This window comes from Anas platyrhynchos, chromosome 15 (genome assembly GCF_047663525.1).
Source record: "Anas platyrhynchos isolate ZD024472 breed Pekin duck chromosome 15, IASCAAS_PekinDuck_T2T, whole genome shotgun sequence".
Lineage (NCBI taxonomy): Eukaryota > Metazoa > Chordata > Aves > Anseriformes > Anatidae > Anas > Anas platyrhynchos.
The window spans coordinates 19,917,169-19,933,540 of record NC_092601.1 but is presented as its reverse complement, the minus strand read 5'-3'; the positions used below and the strand labels follow the sequence as shown (position 1 = coordinate 19,933,540).

General features: G+C 40.5%; 1 protein-coding gene across 2 annotated transcripts; it reads right to left on the bottom strand.

Moving 5' to 3' along the window:
* Positions 1 to 672: 672 nt before the first annotated feature.
* IL4R (interleukin 4 receptor) lies at positions 673 to 16,234 on the bottom strand. 2 transcript variants are annotated; one of them, XM_027469096.3, is made up of 10 exons: positions 16,008 to 16,234; positions 12,242 to 12,355; positions 8,966 to 9,101; positions 7,926 to 8,077; positions 6,732 to 6,886; positions 6,177 to 6,333; positions 4,409 to 4,508; positions 3,734 to 3,803; positions 3,520 to 3,596; positions 673 to 3,409 (listed from the first exon to the last, which is right to left on the bottom strand). In XM_027469096.3, exons 2-10 carry the CDS (start codon positions 12,312 to 12,314, stop codon positions 1,258 to 1,260), a joined length of 3,072 nt encoding a protein of 1,023 aa, XP_027324897.2. In that variant the 5' UTR covers positions 12,315 to 12,355; positions 16,008 to 16,234; the 3' UTR covers positions 673 to 1,257. The 2 variants fall into 2 exon arrangements, with proteins under 2 accessions (XP_027324897.2, XP_005018664.3); XM_005018607.6 differs by lacking the exon at positions 16,008 to 16,234 and adding an exon at positions 15,485 to 15,771.
* Between the last annotated feature and the right edge of the window lie 138 nt (positions 16,235 to 16,372).

The window sequence follows — 16,372 nt, the reverse complement described above, 5'->3', positions numbered from 1 at the left end:
TGCCTCCAAGAAGAGTTTAGGTTAGGTGCTAGGTTAATGGTTGGACTTAAGAGGTCTTTTCCAACCTTAATGATTCAATGATCCTATGATTCTAAGAGTATTTCTGAGGATTAAATCTCATCCATGTGGAAATAAAAGTCAACCATGTATTTTCAATTAAAAACAATATTAACATGTTCATCAGCACCATAGTGGCCTATAAATCAGTGCCTACACAAGAGTTAATATTGCATCTGAATACAGGCACTTCACTGCAACCCTCCTTCCAGGGCTTACATACTTTTTTTTTTATGCTGTAAAATTGATGCATGAATACCTCTACTGCTGGGCCAACCTGAAATATCAAAAGAGTTGCAGGATGAAAGTTTTACAAAACACGTCAAATGAGTTTCTGCGCAGCATCCACAGATCCACTCTTAGCACTACTCTTTCCATCTTTGTTCATGAATGTTAATACTAATAGGGGTTTCTAAATAACGAGAACATATGTATGTATGTTTATACACATAAAATTACTTAACTGTTTTGTGCTACTGCCAACATACTAGTGAAGAATTTACAATACCAAACTACATGCTAATGCCCTAGAAAAGTTCAGTCATTCCATTTACAGCTGTGTAAGTATGAAACAACTGCTTACTTCTAAAGTAAGAGGCTGATCATCAATAACAATTTCTTAAGCCCAAATGACAGTAATCTTTATTTCAGATCTTGATTAAAGAAGTATAAAAACATATACCACATGCTGGTGCCAGGAACACAGAAACACCCCCTGCACCCCCTCCAATAAACAAATAACGGAAGGTATGCAATTCCACCAATGCAAGGCAGTCACTTCCCCTTTGACTTGCACGTACTTCCCACTTCCAGGTCAGCAACTTCCATATCATCTTTTGTGCTTCCCAAACAACATACAGACCCTGAGCAGTAACCAACCCCAGGAGCTGTGCCAAATAAGAACTCCTAGTTTATGCAGCTCCTGCTCACTTTCAAGAAATGATCATAGCCAGAGAAACTTCAGTTCTGTGCTTTCCTGACAGAGCTGCAGCTACATTAGGTGCCAGCCCCTGCTGTCCCCCAATGGCCTGCCTCACATACCAGCTGCCACCTTTGCAGCAAGTATGTGTTACAACCCAGTGAATCCACGTTTGTACTGTAGTAGCCCTCACTTTAGGCAAAATTGGACGAATAAGCACCATTTCAATTTGCCACACAGTTTATTTCCAGAGGCTGGTGTGGTTCTCTTGGCAAATATGACTAGGCTACCTTCATGTAACAGTTGTCCTCTTGGGCAAGAGCATGTAAAAGTTTAATTCTTTTCTCATTCTTCCTGTTGTTTTCCCTCAGTAGTTCTGCTGGTCTTTTTTTAACTGCAGGTGCCAGTCTACAACCCCCAGTGTTAACAGTGAGAAAATCAGAAGGGCAGTGGTTATCCATACAAAGAGGAGCTGACAGCTTGTCTGAGACCAAGAGCCCCAGTGGCTGTGCAGATTTTAAGTTCAGCTCAATGCTGCCTAGTGATTCTTCTGACAAATTAGCTGTTGAGCCACACCTTCTGCTTCCTACCTGATTATTTTCCCTTTCATTTTCAAACTTCCTCAAATGGTTATGTGTGGGGCACAGGACAGTATTTAGCTTGTTACTGCTGTCCTCTTGCATTCCTTTACCATTACAGTTATAGCCATTAAAGCTTGTTCCCTTTAGAGTTCTTTCTCCGTTGTTAAAATCTTGACAGTTCACCTCTAACAAATGCAACGGCTGTTTGCCTCTGCTGGCATTTTCATCTTTGCTATCACTTGGCAGCTCGTTAGAGCACACACTACTGTGTGTGATATTCTCACTAGAGGATACACCTGGGACAATGCCACAATCTGTACAATTGCCCTGTACAATCAAACATACATGGTCATCTATATTCTGGTCAGATTCATGGATTATGGTATCTGGCGGTGTTTCTCTCAGGTTGTTGTACAACACATGAATGAAGGGCTCATACAATGACTTAGAGATAATTTCACTGTCATTGTCAAAGTATATACCATTACATTTAACTGCAGTATCAAAAGGTTGATAACCAGATGGTTGAGGTCCAACAGGACAAGAAAGCATGTTGGCTGTCTTTTGAACATTTTGATATGCTACTTGCTTATGTATTTCCTCCTCTGGTAGGAAAGCTGAAACTCCATCATTTGCACGTGTGGAGAAAGATGGAGAATCAGTATGTTCTGAACAGGTGTTCTGAAAATCAAGCTCATTGCAGGGAGATCTGCAGTTGGTATAACATGACTGATTGCTAGGGGGTCGATAAACTTGATCTCTGCAGCAAAGCTCTGGTGTCTCTGAAAGCTGGGTCAAAGGCAGTGAGGAACACACATTTTCAAAATGCATGGTCAAGCTACTGTTTGCCATAGACTGAGACATTACGGTATCAAAGCTCTTGTATGCAGAGCTACTTGGCTCCCTGAATGTGGGCACAAGAGTATCAAAGCTCTTGTATGCAGAGCTACTTGGCTCCCCAGGTGGAGACACAAGGGTGTCAAAGCTCTTGTATGCAGAGCTACTTGGCTCCCCAGGTGGAGACACAAGGGTGTCAAAGCTCTTGTATGCAGAATTACTTGGTTCCCCAGATGGAGACACAAGGGTGTCAAAGCTCTTGTATGCAGGGTTGCTTATTCTGTCTTTGTTGGTCACAAAGGCTAGTTTATTTGGAGATTCCTCCATCAGGACAGATGAGTTACGCTGACTTTCAGAACTGCACAGAAAAAGGCTTTGATGAAGCATATGGGGAGAATCTCTTGCATCCAGAGAAGCAGAATTTGTGCTGGAGCTCTGATAGCCAGATTCAAAGGATTCTTCTGATTCTACTGACTTCTTGCTGGTTATACTGCAATTGTACCCATCTTGAGAGGCTCTGGTGAAAGGGGAAACTCTATGAAAAATACCGTATGTCTGCTGACTCTGGGCTGTGCTTTCTGTAGGACTTCGTTGAGACTCACTTTTTGACTCAAGTTTCTCAAAGGTTTTATTTTCTCTTGTGATGACATCTGGATCTTTATCATCTTTCATGTTGTTTTCATCTTCCAAGAGCTCAATGAACATGTTAGCTAGTGCATCGTTGTGTTCATTGTGCTCCCTGAAAGCACTGACACTGGTCTCACAAGACTCAAACATGGTGATCTGGTCATGAGTTTCTTCCTGGCTCTCAGCTTCGATGTCTGTTAAACATTCACAGATTTCTATAGACTCTTCAATGAGAATTGTCTCAGGGGTTAAAACTGCACTACTGCCTTTTGGAAACCACTCTCCAGTCTTGCTACGGCAACTGCAAGATTTCTCAGCGTTTCTGATGTTATCTTTTCCCTTGAAATTTTGGCTTGACAAACTTTGAGACAGACAGGTTTTGCAAATTCTATTTTTGGAAATCAAAAGGAAAGGACAGTTAATGTTTATGTAATAGGAAAACATTTTATGCCGTAAAGTGGAGGTGTGTCCCTCCCCCTTCTGGTTAATGTTACTTACATTTGTTTTTCCATATGACTCTGCTTTATGTCATGGAAAGGGAACTTAATTTCATCGATGTAGCACAAGACTGAAAGCTAATAAGAACAGAAATGAGTTTTAGAACACATGAACTGTATTTCGTATTTCATGTACAAGCCAGCCAAGAGCATTTATTATGTATTCTATTTCTGGTGATCAGGAAAAGGTATTTTTTGCAAAGCCCGTAAGTTACCTTGACATTTTTTACGACCAGATGGCTCTTTGCTGGATTTGGGATTTGATCCCACCATTCTTTCTTCACTCTGCAAGGCAAGAATTAAAACTGTTTGCTTTAACTGTATCTTGGTTTGATCAGTGTACACTTCTCTCTTCTGTTCTTCTCTCCCTCTTAGCCATCTGCACTGCAGAAAGAGGAAGTGCTTGTTCCGTATATCTCCAAATGCTGCTTTTTCATTAACCTAGTACAAAGATGTTTATGCTCTGTGCGTGACTGCTCTGCACAACCACAGTCATATGTTTTTCTAATTACGTTTAAAATGCTGTGTGAGACAGATAGGATCCGACTTTCACATTATCAGTATTTCTTTTCATTTTTTTCCAGTGATATTTAACCATCATTACTGGAACTGCAGCAAAGACTGAGTGTAAAACTGACAGACCTATAAATGCAACCTGTTTTGGATACTCTAACAAGCCCATTCTAGTAAGATTAGTAGAAAATATTCGATTTTCTTTTCACAAAATGACAGTACAACTGATTTATGTTTGCTCATAGAGTCTGAGATAAACATGCTGAGGAAAAGTAAGTCATTAGATTCCTGTACTACTAGACATTCAACTAAGCAAGGGCAATACTGATATCTGTGCAAACTGCTGGTCTATAAAACCTGTGAACATTGATACATACTTGGTAAAACAGAAATAACAAGTTACAGCTACTGCCATGATCAGGATGCAAGATATAGGAACAGCCATCTGCAGAATGTCTTCAGATGTTACTTGATAATCTGTTAAATAAAAATATATATTTATGTCTATATGTGCATATAAACATAAGTACTGACAACATGAATTCTGGTTGTTAGAAATGGCTCAGTCTTCAAAATAGGATTAAATAAAAAAATAGGATTTATTAAAAGAATAGAGGTAAGCAAACAGCGCTGGGTGCACCGGGAGTCTCCGCTCCACCAGGACGTACACCAGTTACATCAAGTAGCTGATTTTTATGCTCCTAGACTAATACATATTCATTATGACTTGTAAAAAAAACAGGTTATTATAATTAGCTTCCAGGGTCCAGTCCCTCCTACTGGAGCATGCGCATCAGTCTCCAGTGGTCCCTCTGGGGGTCTCTAGGGGTCTTTCATGCTGAAGGCTTGTAGTCTTCCTCTCCAAGTTTTTTTCTCGTCCTTCCCCTTTGTACTCCTTTGGCACTGTATCAAGTTTATAGAACATCCCCTGCAGGTCTTGTCTCCCAGCTGTCCTTCAGCTTCTTTTTTTCTTCTTCTTCTTAATATCTTGGCCACTTGGCCAGGTATCAGAGGCTTGCATAGTATCCCATAACAGTCACTAGTTGTTATCAGTTGTTCTGAAACCCCCAGACATCAAAGACTTCATACAAACACAAATAGCTTTCTTATTGACACTTCACCAGTAATTAAAACATTCTTCACCAGCCATTCACAGGGACAGTCACACCTATAGCAGTGTTAAGTTAATCTCGAAGAAGACAAAAAAAAAGGCTGTAACTGTTAGAAATAGAAGTCCGGAATAACAAAAGCAAACAGGTTCATAAATCTGAGGAGTATTTTCTGAAGACTTGATAAATTGACTAGAATGAGGGGGAGACTGGGACACACTGCATCTGTGGTTCAAGAATTAAATTGCCAGTGCAGGGCCCAGAGGCAGACAGGACTGTTCTTTATGGACACGAATTGTTAAAACATTCCTAACATGGTGTTCTTCTTTTGCATATTAAAGCAATGCTACTTTAGAGGATGTAAAATAAAGCCATAGCAGATAAACAGAACATATGCAGCTACCAGTGGCAATAGTATGTGTCATGTCTGAAAGGTCAATGCAGGTACTTCAGTCACTTACTGTTGGTGATTAAGGAACTGGGAGACCACATGAATTGTGAAACCATTTGTCAGCTCTCTGAGACAAACCTGCCACATGGTTTCTGGAATGGCATTATCATCTCTGCTGTAGTGCAGCTATGCTTCTTACGCTCACTGTTCTTCAGTTTGTTGTTTTTTTTTTTCTTTTAAAAAGTCAGCCGTCTAATAGTTAAAGTATTGCTTAATTTCCTAAGTATCTCTTGTTCATTTATACCCACTTGTGTAAACATTGCTTTTTAGTTTAAACATGACTTCTTTCCTGCTGCCTACTTCATGAAATATGCAAAGAGAACAAATACATTCCCTTTCAGCCTTCTTTTCCACAAGACTGAATGATCCAACTTGGTCTTCTCTTCCTCAGTTTCCCCAAGAGCTGCTTTTTCACATTGAGTCTCCTTGGAAGCCTTTAAAGATTGATCCACAATATATTCAAACGGATGAAGATAATAATTTTGTAACTCTCCTCTGGTAATTAAAAGGCAGTGGCATATATACAACAGGGTTTATAAAACTGTACCAAACTTTTATCAAGCTGCTATTTGCTACAATACCTACCACAGTGAAATTCAACTCTGTCACTCCAGTCACTCCAGTAGGCTGGGTAGTCTGTATACTTGCACCGTACACTTGCAATGTAATCATAGCCTCTCTGCAAGGAGCTTGCAGTAATTTCAAAGCTTTTTGCCTGGTAGTTAATTGATTTTATAGAAACCTGAAAAGAAAGTAAGGAAGTTCACTGATTTCTTTATGGGAAGAAGGGTTAGTGGAAGTAGTTAGATACCAATTGCATCATAAGTTTTCCTGATGTCTAAAAAGAAAATTAAGTTTGGGTAACAGAAGTACTGTATTTTAGATCTCTTCCCTGTCTAATGTAATCACCAGACACTTTGGGGTACTAGTCAGCAGAATTTCAGTCCCATGAAGTTCAGTTTGAACCACCTTTAGGGAATGTGATCAGTAGCAAGTGTGCTCAGGAACATTCCTTTTCTGACCCTTACACCATTAGTCATGACATGGTTTCAAAGTCCTTCGAGACTTCTTTTAAAAAAAGACACTTTTTAACCCTCGAAGCTCCATAGATAGAAAATGAAGAGACTGGTTTTCTCTTACCTCTCCTGGGTGCTGTTTGCTCCAATATTTTATTTCAAAGATGACTGGCTGTCCAGAGAGCATGGATGAAGGGGTATAGCTCTCCTCCCAGCTCAGATTGAAATTACCATTTTCAGCTTTCTCAACGGCAAGATTTCTGGGGGCCCTTGGCTTAACTGTATATTAAAACAAAACAAACAAACAAACAAACAAAAAAAAAAACACAAGGAGAACAAGGCAATGAGACAGCACTGACGGAAAGAAGCAGAGATAAAGATATTCACCAGAGACCAGAATCTCAGAGTCATTCAATTTTAGACCTTTTCACTACACTATAGTGCAAGGATATAGAGGCCAAGACAGAGCAACTGCATGGTCTTTGTTATCATGCATTGAATATTCAAGCTGGCTGAACAAACTTCAAGTCCTATTTTTGGTGCACTGGATGCAGCTTTCAACCTGCAGAAATGATAACAACTTGTACCCTCACAACAACACGCTGTGCTGTAGGGTAGGCAGAGAGCTTAGGACCACTTTGCAGCCAGACTGTCCTGGCTACCTGAGTCTTAGATGCAGGCTCCTGCTTATTCTGCTGCGGAGCAGCAGTGACACTGGGTAGGAAAGGAACTGGCTCGCTGCTGTAGATCAATGCCCACCCAAGGTACATGGAAGACTTCTGAGTGTTTGAGATGACAGTGTTATGAACACACACTGGTTTAAACAAAATAGGTGCTGACAGAGATAAACTGTATTTATGCTCTGTCACGTGAAAGAGCAGTCATTCACCTTTTACCATGGTTTGTTGTAATCCAACAATTACTGGAAAAAGCTCTGTTCACGGGCATGATTCAACAGCATGAAAAATTAGAGGATGACAGAGAACGGAAGAATTTGAGTAGGGATAGTCTAGTATCCTCTTCATCCCTGAATTCTACAGCCACTAGTGAAATGCACTAAATACACTGTTAAGTCCACAAACTGTGGATGGCTGGCAGCTGAGAGGAATAATCATTCTGCTTGCCCCATTACTTATATTGTTTCCTTTAGAATCTTGTCCAGGATCAGGTATCTACACCAAATGGAGTTTTAATTCAAGCCAGCATGACACTTAACATCTAATAAGGAAAAACCATTCCGGTGTCATTAATGAGGAGTTAGCTAAGATTGCAAAGCCTGAAACCAGATATCCTTGTGACAAAATAAACAATGTCTTACCAACCAGGGCTGGTGTAACACTGTAATTCCACATATCAGTCCCATTGAACTGTAAAGCTAGAACATAGGTGAGGCCTGATACAAAATAATCGGGATATATTGTACAAGTGCATGTGAAACTCTCTTTTCCATTTTCAGGGACACACACGTTTCTGAAAAACAGGCAGAAAATGATATGATTGTTTATGCAGTGTGGCACAGTATTTCTTCAAAATGTGGAATCAAGCTTATCGATGTGTAGAGCCAATCAAATCTGAAACAAGCAAGCTCAAATTCAGTTCCCAGAAGCACTCTGTCCAAACAAATCCAAAACAAAAATTTAACCCTCCACGCAGCTTCCAGATGACCCATCCTTCCCAAATACCTCTTGGCTACCTATTGGTATTGCACTAATGAAAAGCTAAGAACTGATCCCGAGCAGAAAAATTAGCACTAAAAGCAACCTTCACTACACTTTAACCTCCAAAGGAGTGGACTGATGCTCTGCTAGTATAGGAACAGTTTTATTGCAGTGCAAATCAAGGTATTGGGAAGTCTCAATGGAGAAATCATACTGCTCCCCTCTATGGAGAGGACTAGGAAAGCTCTGATGTATGTTCCTCTGTAGAAGATGACAAGAATACTGCCTTGGCTGTAGAGCAGTGCAAATGGTGTGTTCATGAATACCAAGTTACACTGTATACAGAAATATTCACTGATGCTCCAAGGGAGACTTCATTTTACACAGGCTACAGCCTGGTAAATCATTTGATGTTTCTCATGAAGTGAAGGTTTAGTAAACTTATGAGAGCCCTACAACTCCTACAAGCAGTACTTGACCAACCCTCTGTACCAAGAACGCAGAGGTCTGTCAAAGACTAGCCCACTGAACAGAGCACACTGTTAATTGCAACAAAACATTTCCCTCCTTGCAAGGAGGATAGTCCTGACTATATTTAGTTGCAGGCACTCATAGCAGAGGAAAGAAATCAAAGCTGATAACGGCTGTAGGGTATTTAACGTTCCAACAGTAAAGAAGGTAAACCCTATTAAACACTCACTGGTGAAATAAAAATTCCTCCCTGTAGTAGAGCAGGTATTCTTCGGAGCAGTTTGTCTGTGCAGGCACCTTCCAGTCACAAACGAGCTCTTTTGCAAAGTCACTAAAGCATCCAAATTCTTGTATGTGTCCTGTAGCTGTAAGTAGGGAGAAGTAGCACACAATAAGAAGCAAGAAAATCCAAGGAATAAGTTGAACTAGGCATAAACATTAGTTCTCCCTCTAAACAGAAGCATAAAGCCCCTATAAAGGAAGTAAGCAATTTTTTCATGTTCTGTGTAAAATGGAAAGAGATGCATGTTACCAAGTATCTCTACCTTTCTGGAGACAACGTCTTTGAGAGCGAGGTTCTGATGAATGCCAAGTTTTAATTATGCAAACTCTAAACCACCAAATTTTTATCATAAAAGAGCATCAGCCTATCTTTTATACACAAAAGGTTCAAAAGCCAAAAATGCAGATAATTAACAGATTTAGACCAAAACCACTGCCTACACACCTGAATTTGTACTTTATCCACAACTGTTTTAAGCTTCCCAAGTGCATACCCTCTGTCTCCCTGGAACAGTTCCCCATTGCAGATCTAATTCCTTCTTTCCTGCTGTACATCAAAATTCCCTATAAAAATTCAGAATAGCTTTGGTTGATTTTTATAATTCTATCAACTGTTATTTTTCTGAGTTTCTTTAGGGAGGCTGCTAGAAGTTTTCTTGTGGCAGTTATATAAAGGACACATAGAGACATGATTTCATTTCTCTATGGTATGTAAATAATTTTGCTTATACAGCCGGGCACATCACCAACTCTCCATTCTTGTCATTTACATTGCAAATTCAAGATTAGTTGACAACAATTCACATCCTGTAATGTTCTTCAGCCACTACAGTTTCAAAGATGACTTCTTCCCAGTGGGTTCCAGTGGGAATAATCTGTTCTAGATTATTCCTCTGAAAGTTTTTGTTCTCATAAATACCTAATTTCATTCTTATTCTTACACTTCTAATTTTCTGTTGTCCTGAATTTTCTCATGCAAATTCTGCATACTCTGATTTAGTACAGTATCTGCAAATGCAACATACATGATGGCCAACTCTCTATTAGTGGGTACAGTGATACATTACATACCACTTTATCTACCACCAGACCACGCAGTACTTCAGTAAAAACCTGACTCAAACACTTAATTGTTTAGTACTGCTAATGGGTGGCTTTTTTCCTCATTCAAACCCATGTATCACTTTCATTTGCCTTCCTAGAAGGCCTCCCATAAAACTTCATTAACAAGCAGTCCTGGATCACTGGAGTAAGCTCAATAATCTTAGTGAAGCTCACTTATGAAAATGAAGATTTATGGCAACACCAAGGAACCATTCTAAAGTTTGGTGAAAATCATAACCTAAATTGCCTAGTATACCGACTGGTTGCAAACCTAGAACTGACTGCAGCTCATGGTTTCATCATCATTCAAATATTTAGAAAATGTTTTTCTTTAGTTACTATGGCTAGATAATTATCTTGTAGATAAGAACTATCACTCATATCCTTTCTGGATGGCAGCACCATGTTTAGTTCCCTTTTGTTCTGAATGGTCCATGGTTCTTCAAAAACGAAACAAAAAACAAACAACCCCAAATCATCAGAACATCAACAAGTTAAAGATTAAACTTCTATAATATCATGAGAGACACACTGCTCATTTATTTTAATAGACCCATTACCTGTTTACCTTGTTACTGTTGTTTATATTTTGCTGTCCTTTATATTTTTATTGTTCACTTCATGATGGGCTTTTAAAAGATGAATTTCATTATTTTCCAATGTATTAATGATCTTACGCTTTCAAGAGTACTGGAATTAAACAAAGCTGTTCCTGCTGTGTTAAGCTAGCAAATTTATCTTGCCTTTCAGCATCCTCATGTCTTTCTAGGACTCTGACTTATTTTCTGTATTCTTTTCCTGTGACCTTTTCCCTTTTTTCAACCCTGATACAATACGTTAGTTTTTTATTTAAACCTCATACATTTGAGAATTTTGTTTTGAAACCCCATACAGTAAAGAATTTGTTTTCAGTTCATGTAGTTAGAAAAGGGAATTGAAATGCTGGATTTCTTTTTTAATCCTCAACTAGAGTAACATAATAAAGAAACTTGAAACATGTAGTTACCTAGTGGAAAAAAAGATGTAAAATTAAACCTTGATAATTTACAGAAAAACTGGGATTACCTAAATCAGATGACATAGAAATTATACTCCTGCAAACCTTTACTCTTCTTATTAATCAAAATTACAAGATTTCCTGCAGTATACTAGGGCCATATGGCTAAGAAATCTTTTTTTTTTTTTTTGGGGGGGGGGCAGTCTATTATTATTATTATTTTACTATTTTGGTTTTTAAGAACAGCCAACCAAAACCAAACTGTAACCCCTCCCATAGACTACTGTGGAATAACTTAAAAGCTAGATGTAAGATTTCTTTTTCAGAGAATGAAGATGCATTGTCAGAAAACATGATTTTATATTTCTAACTTCTTTTTATAATGAAATATCTTTAACAGATACCAGCAAAATGCACGTTCAGATCCTTCGAGTTGAACTGTATCATATAACCATCATCTAAGAAGCAGCACTAAAACATGATGCAGCTAAACATCTTGCCAGACCAAATGAAAGGCGTAGTGACGGAAGATCAGACGGAAGTCATCTGGCCCCATGTACAGGCAGAAATCAGAATACATACTGTCTGAAAGCAAATGCCTTCCAAATCCATTCAAATCCAGCCAACTCAGTTTTCTGATTCAGCATTTTTGCACACTTTGGAGAACACATACTGGCAGATGCCTTTTGACAGTAGATCTATAGGCTCCTGTTCTTTTTCATGAGCATAGCTTCCTGCAGGTCTATTACTGGTTAGCCCACATGGCACACAGTGGCAGCTATAAAAATGAACAAATTCGAGACTAATGTTTTCTACTCTTACGAGATTTCTACAGAGATGTTACTGGTTTATTGTTGAGCATCCTATTTGCAGCATGGTGCCCAGTATAGATTAGACAATGTGCAAGTACAGAGGTGTCTTTTCAAACCTCAGTTTCTCCTTCTTGCAAATTATTTTTTTCTTCTTGCCCATATGGAAAAGGCCAATAAATGAAGAGATCTAAGACAAATTTTTTATTAGTTAATTAATCGCAATAGTGATGCCTGCTAGTTATTCCTAGTCATGAGAAAAAGATGTTGGAAAAAACTTTAATAAAGTAACTTAAAACATTAATAAACATACCTTTGCTTGTTGCATACGAAAACAAAAGGATCCACAGGGTATGCAGTACAGCACGTAGGAATCTTGCCATCATTGACACTAGCCAGGCTCAGAAGGTCAAGCCGTGCTGAAATTCTGCCAACAAAAGACATTATTAAAAGCTCACATCAGTGTCCCAAGTAGTGTAAGGATGCAGTTTGTCCTGCTACTTTGCTAGATGTTAGGATTCAGATCTCCTGGAGTGCCCAATCCCTTTAAAGGCTGTTCAACAAGATGTGTAGCAGAGTAAGAACAACACAAATGAGCTAGATGACTTCTTTGTAAAATTTTAATTACAGAGGATACTAGATTGACTTCAGCAGTGGGCCTACTTATTTCAGCTACTAGAAAAGGAACATTTCTAGTATGCAACATATTTAAAGAGTAAGCCCCAGACCAAAGTATCAGCATGCCTCTGGAGCCCTGTGATTCCTCTCAGATAACTGGAAGAATTTAAGAGCAAGGTGTGTCTGATCTATTGATTGTAATACGATTTCCTCAAGTCCTATCTCCAGTACCGTAGTTAGAGAAAAAGTTCTGAGCAAAGACCTCTAAGTTTTGCTTCAACAGAATGCAGATTCGTTAAAACAGCGAATAATTAGAAGCTGTAAAACATATATCATCATATAAGACAATGAGCACAACTTCAGAGAAGGAAAGTTATGCAGCTTTTATATATTAGAATTCTTGAAGCATAGTGAAGTTGAGCTTTAATTCAGCTACAGTAGTAGGACAGCCCTTGACACTTAAAACAGATTTGAGTTTCACCAGCACACAAGACACAAGGAATTGGCAACAGATCAGAAACTCTGCTGTGGTATAACCTTGTTAAGTAATTAGCTTTGGAAAAGTTTAATGACCTTTTGGAAGTATGCGTATGAGCACTGTATACATAAGATTGTGTAGCCTCAAAGGCATGCTACCAAAGCCATATTCCCTTAAACAACTCGTCTCAAAGCAAGAAGCAAGATTCTCGCAACTAGCAAGATTCTCAAGCTCAGCTACTGCATATTTGTTGCCAATTAGAATGAACACAAGATAGGCAAGAGCTCGACCTTCCAGCTGAGTAAGGGACAGAAATACCACATTTTTTTTTTTTACAGAAAGAACAACAGACCTTTGATTTATATAGATTTATTTATTAATAAAACTGATGAGAACTGTAGCAAAAGAATCTTAATTTCTTCAACGTATTTAACAACGCTACCGCCTCTAATATAGTAAACCATGACTTCAGCATGTCAGATTCAGCTCCAAGATAATTAACTCATATCCCAACTCGCAGTGCTCATCAGAAAAAGGCATGTCCCCTGACACTATTTCCATTCTCACATGCATGATTAGCCATACTTTAAAACAAGCTTCCAAAGATTAAACATGGAAGATGTCAATCTCAGAGGTAAAGGGATGAGAACACTGAGTGAAAATCGAAGACCAGAATGGAAACTTCTTTGTGATCTTATCTGCAGTAGCTACTACTTATCCAGAAATACAAGACATACTTTAAAAATGAATTTCTCATGAACACTCAAGAGCTAAGCTGTACACATTTGGAAATAGACAAAACATGGCTGAGCACAGTAGAACATAAATGCTTTTTCTGCTGCTGAGAAAAAGGGCAAAGCGCTCCAGCACACAACACTCTTTCCCTTTTTTTTTTCCTGGTGTTCACAAGAGAGGAAGTATTTGCTTTTCGGTCCATTGTTAGGTAATAGTGTCCCATGACTGGAGTTCCAAGAAACTCATAAAACTTTGGCAAAGAATCCTGTATCGCATAAGCGCATGTGAATCAGCGGATGACAGAGAAAAAAATATCTCCCTCATAGGAAAAATGTTCTGCATGTGCTGATAAAAAAAAAAAGAGTTAATCCATAGTTCTAATGAAACAACAAACCTTTTATTTGTTTGTTTTAAAAAGACAAGAGTTGTGGCCTATAATCTAAACACAAGAGAAGATGAAAAAAATGACAACAGCTTTCATGTCTGCTGGCTCTTCAGTTTTTCTTTATATCTGATGATAAACATTAATGAGGAATATACAACACACAGAGAATACTAAGTTCACAGCAAACCTAGTAATCTCAATATGTACGAGGAAATAAAGTGTAAATGACAGAAGTGACTTTCCTAAAAACTATGAAAGAAATCTTTATCAGTGCTGGAAGCAGCCCTGTTTATTGGCCCAAGTTACATGCTCAGATCGTTGCTCATTCCTGTCTATCGGGAAGAAATAATGTGATTGAAAAGATTCCATTTAGTATCAAGAAAAATTGTAACACCTGTAATGGACTTCTAAATAAATTAGGGTCCTACTTCATCTACAGGCATAATTTGCAAAACAGTTAAAGTGTAACAGTCAAAGTGTAACTCATGCCCAGAACATAGATGATAGTCATTTCTACCTCAGACTGCTTAATTCACCTTTGCTGCTATTGTAGAGGTAAAGGACAACTCCCTGTTTTAGAACTGGACTTTTTAAAAATTAAATTGAAGTCCAGCTCGACTTGTTCTTTCTGATTTAAAGCATTGGCTATAACTGCAAACTAAAATGAGATAAGCATTAAAAAACAAAGAAAAAGCAAAGCAGAAGTTCATCGACTGATTTTGTATCGAAATTTGAAAAGAAGTTGGGAAATCATTTCTTATTACTGCTGCTTTTAATTATTTCTTTCTCCAAGTGATGATACCAAATGTAAGACCTGCAGCAACATAACTCACAATACCTACTCTTTGACACTCAATAAGACTGTTAGAGGCAACCACACAACGAACATGTGTATTGAAAAAGAGCAGGTGCCTCAACGTGGATTTTCAAAAGAACTTGGAAGTTGGAGTCCAGTATGCTGCACTGAGGAGGAGGTGCAGATGAACAGTTAGACTAGGCTCTCTTTAGAAAGCTTGAGATGACAAAGGACAGCAAAGGGCACAACAACACGTCATTTCGGCCTGTAACGAATGCAGTACTTTCTCATGACTTGATGAGCTACAAATCATAGTTTGCAAGCAACTTCAGATATTTTCCCATTTATAGCAGACAGAAACTACAGGGATCACTGAGAACAGACACCTTGACAAAAACACCAAAGAGACAAAAGCGCCTAATGAGAATTGCTCGCTCCCAGTCCTACATCTCTGACTCTCTGGTTCCGAGTCTTCATCGTGAATTGCTATTAAGTTCTCTCTGAGAATCCGTATGTGCTGGGAATAGATTTTAAAGAATGAAACCTGAGATTCAGGAGCAGCTCAGCATCGGCTCAGAGCAAGCTTATTGGGACAGATTCTCAGATCGAAGTAAACGTGTCCCAGCTACTGAGGTTTCTGCTACAGTCAGAGCCCTCGTGCCTCCTGCAGCAGGTCTTCCAGCAGAAAGGAGTCTTCTAGGAATGTTACCGGTTTTATCCTGAAAATCAGTTGCTTCAAAAGTGTTTGAATTAAGCAGTCTCAGTAAGAAGTGTTCCTGCCAATGCCGGTTTAAACGACACACGAACCGTAGCGGCTTTCCGGCCGGGCCCAGGGAGGAAGCGGCCGATGCCCCCCCCCCCACCCCCGCCCCGGGCCGCACCCCGCGGGCCCGGCCGGCTCCCGCGAGGCTCCCGCGAGGCCCGCGGGCCCAGGGCTCGTCCGGCGGCGGCGCGCCCGCTGCTTCCTGCCGCGCCCGTCGCAGCCCGGCAGCGCGGACCGAGCGGCCGCTCGAGGCGAACCGCACGGGGCCAGCTCCCGCCGCGGCCGGGCCCGCCGCTGTACTTGCCTGGTCCGGCGCACGGCCGGGGCGGCGCGGCGCTCCCCGCGCCCGGCTGTCACTCTGCCGGCCCGGAGCCCTCCCCTGCGGCCGCGTCCCGTCCCGTCCCGTCCCGTCCCGTCCCGTCCCGCTGGCTGCGCTCGCCTCCGCAGCCTCCCACTGCCCCCGCCGGGCGCGGGCGGCGAGCACACGCGGCTGCCCCGCGAGCAGGCAGAGCCGGGCCGGCCTCCAGGCGGCCGCGACACCGAACCGCGACACCGAGCGGCGCGGCCGGGGACTTCGGGAGGGCGGGGCCGCGGCCGCGCCCCACCGCGCCGGGCGGCGAGGCCCCGCCCCGCCCCGCCCCGCCCTCCCCCTGCCGCCCGGCCCCTCCT

Coding starts and splice junctions, on each gene's coding strand:
- IL4R (XM_027469096.3), bottom strand. CDS start 12,314: ATGATGGCAAGATTCCTACGTGCTGTACTGCATACCCTGTGGATCCTT. Junction 9,102..12,241: donor TTCGTATGCAACAAGCAAAG/GTATGTTTATTA, acceptor CCCTACTTACAG/CTACAGGACACATACAAGAA. Junction 4,509..6,176: donor CAGAGTTGAATTTCACTGTG/GTAGGTATTGTA, acceptor TTTATTTAACAG/ATTATCAAGTAACATCTGAA.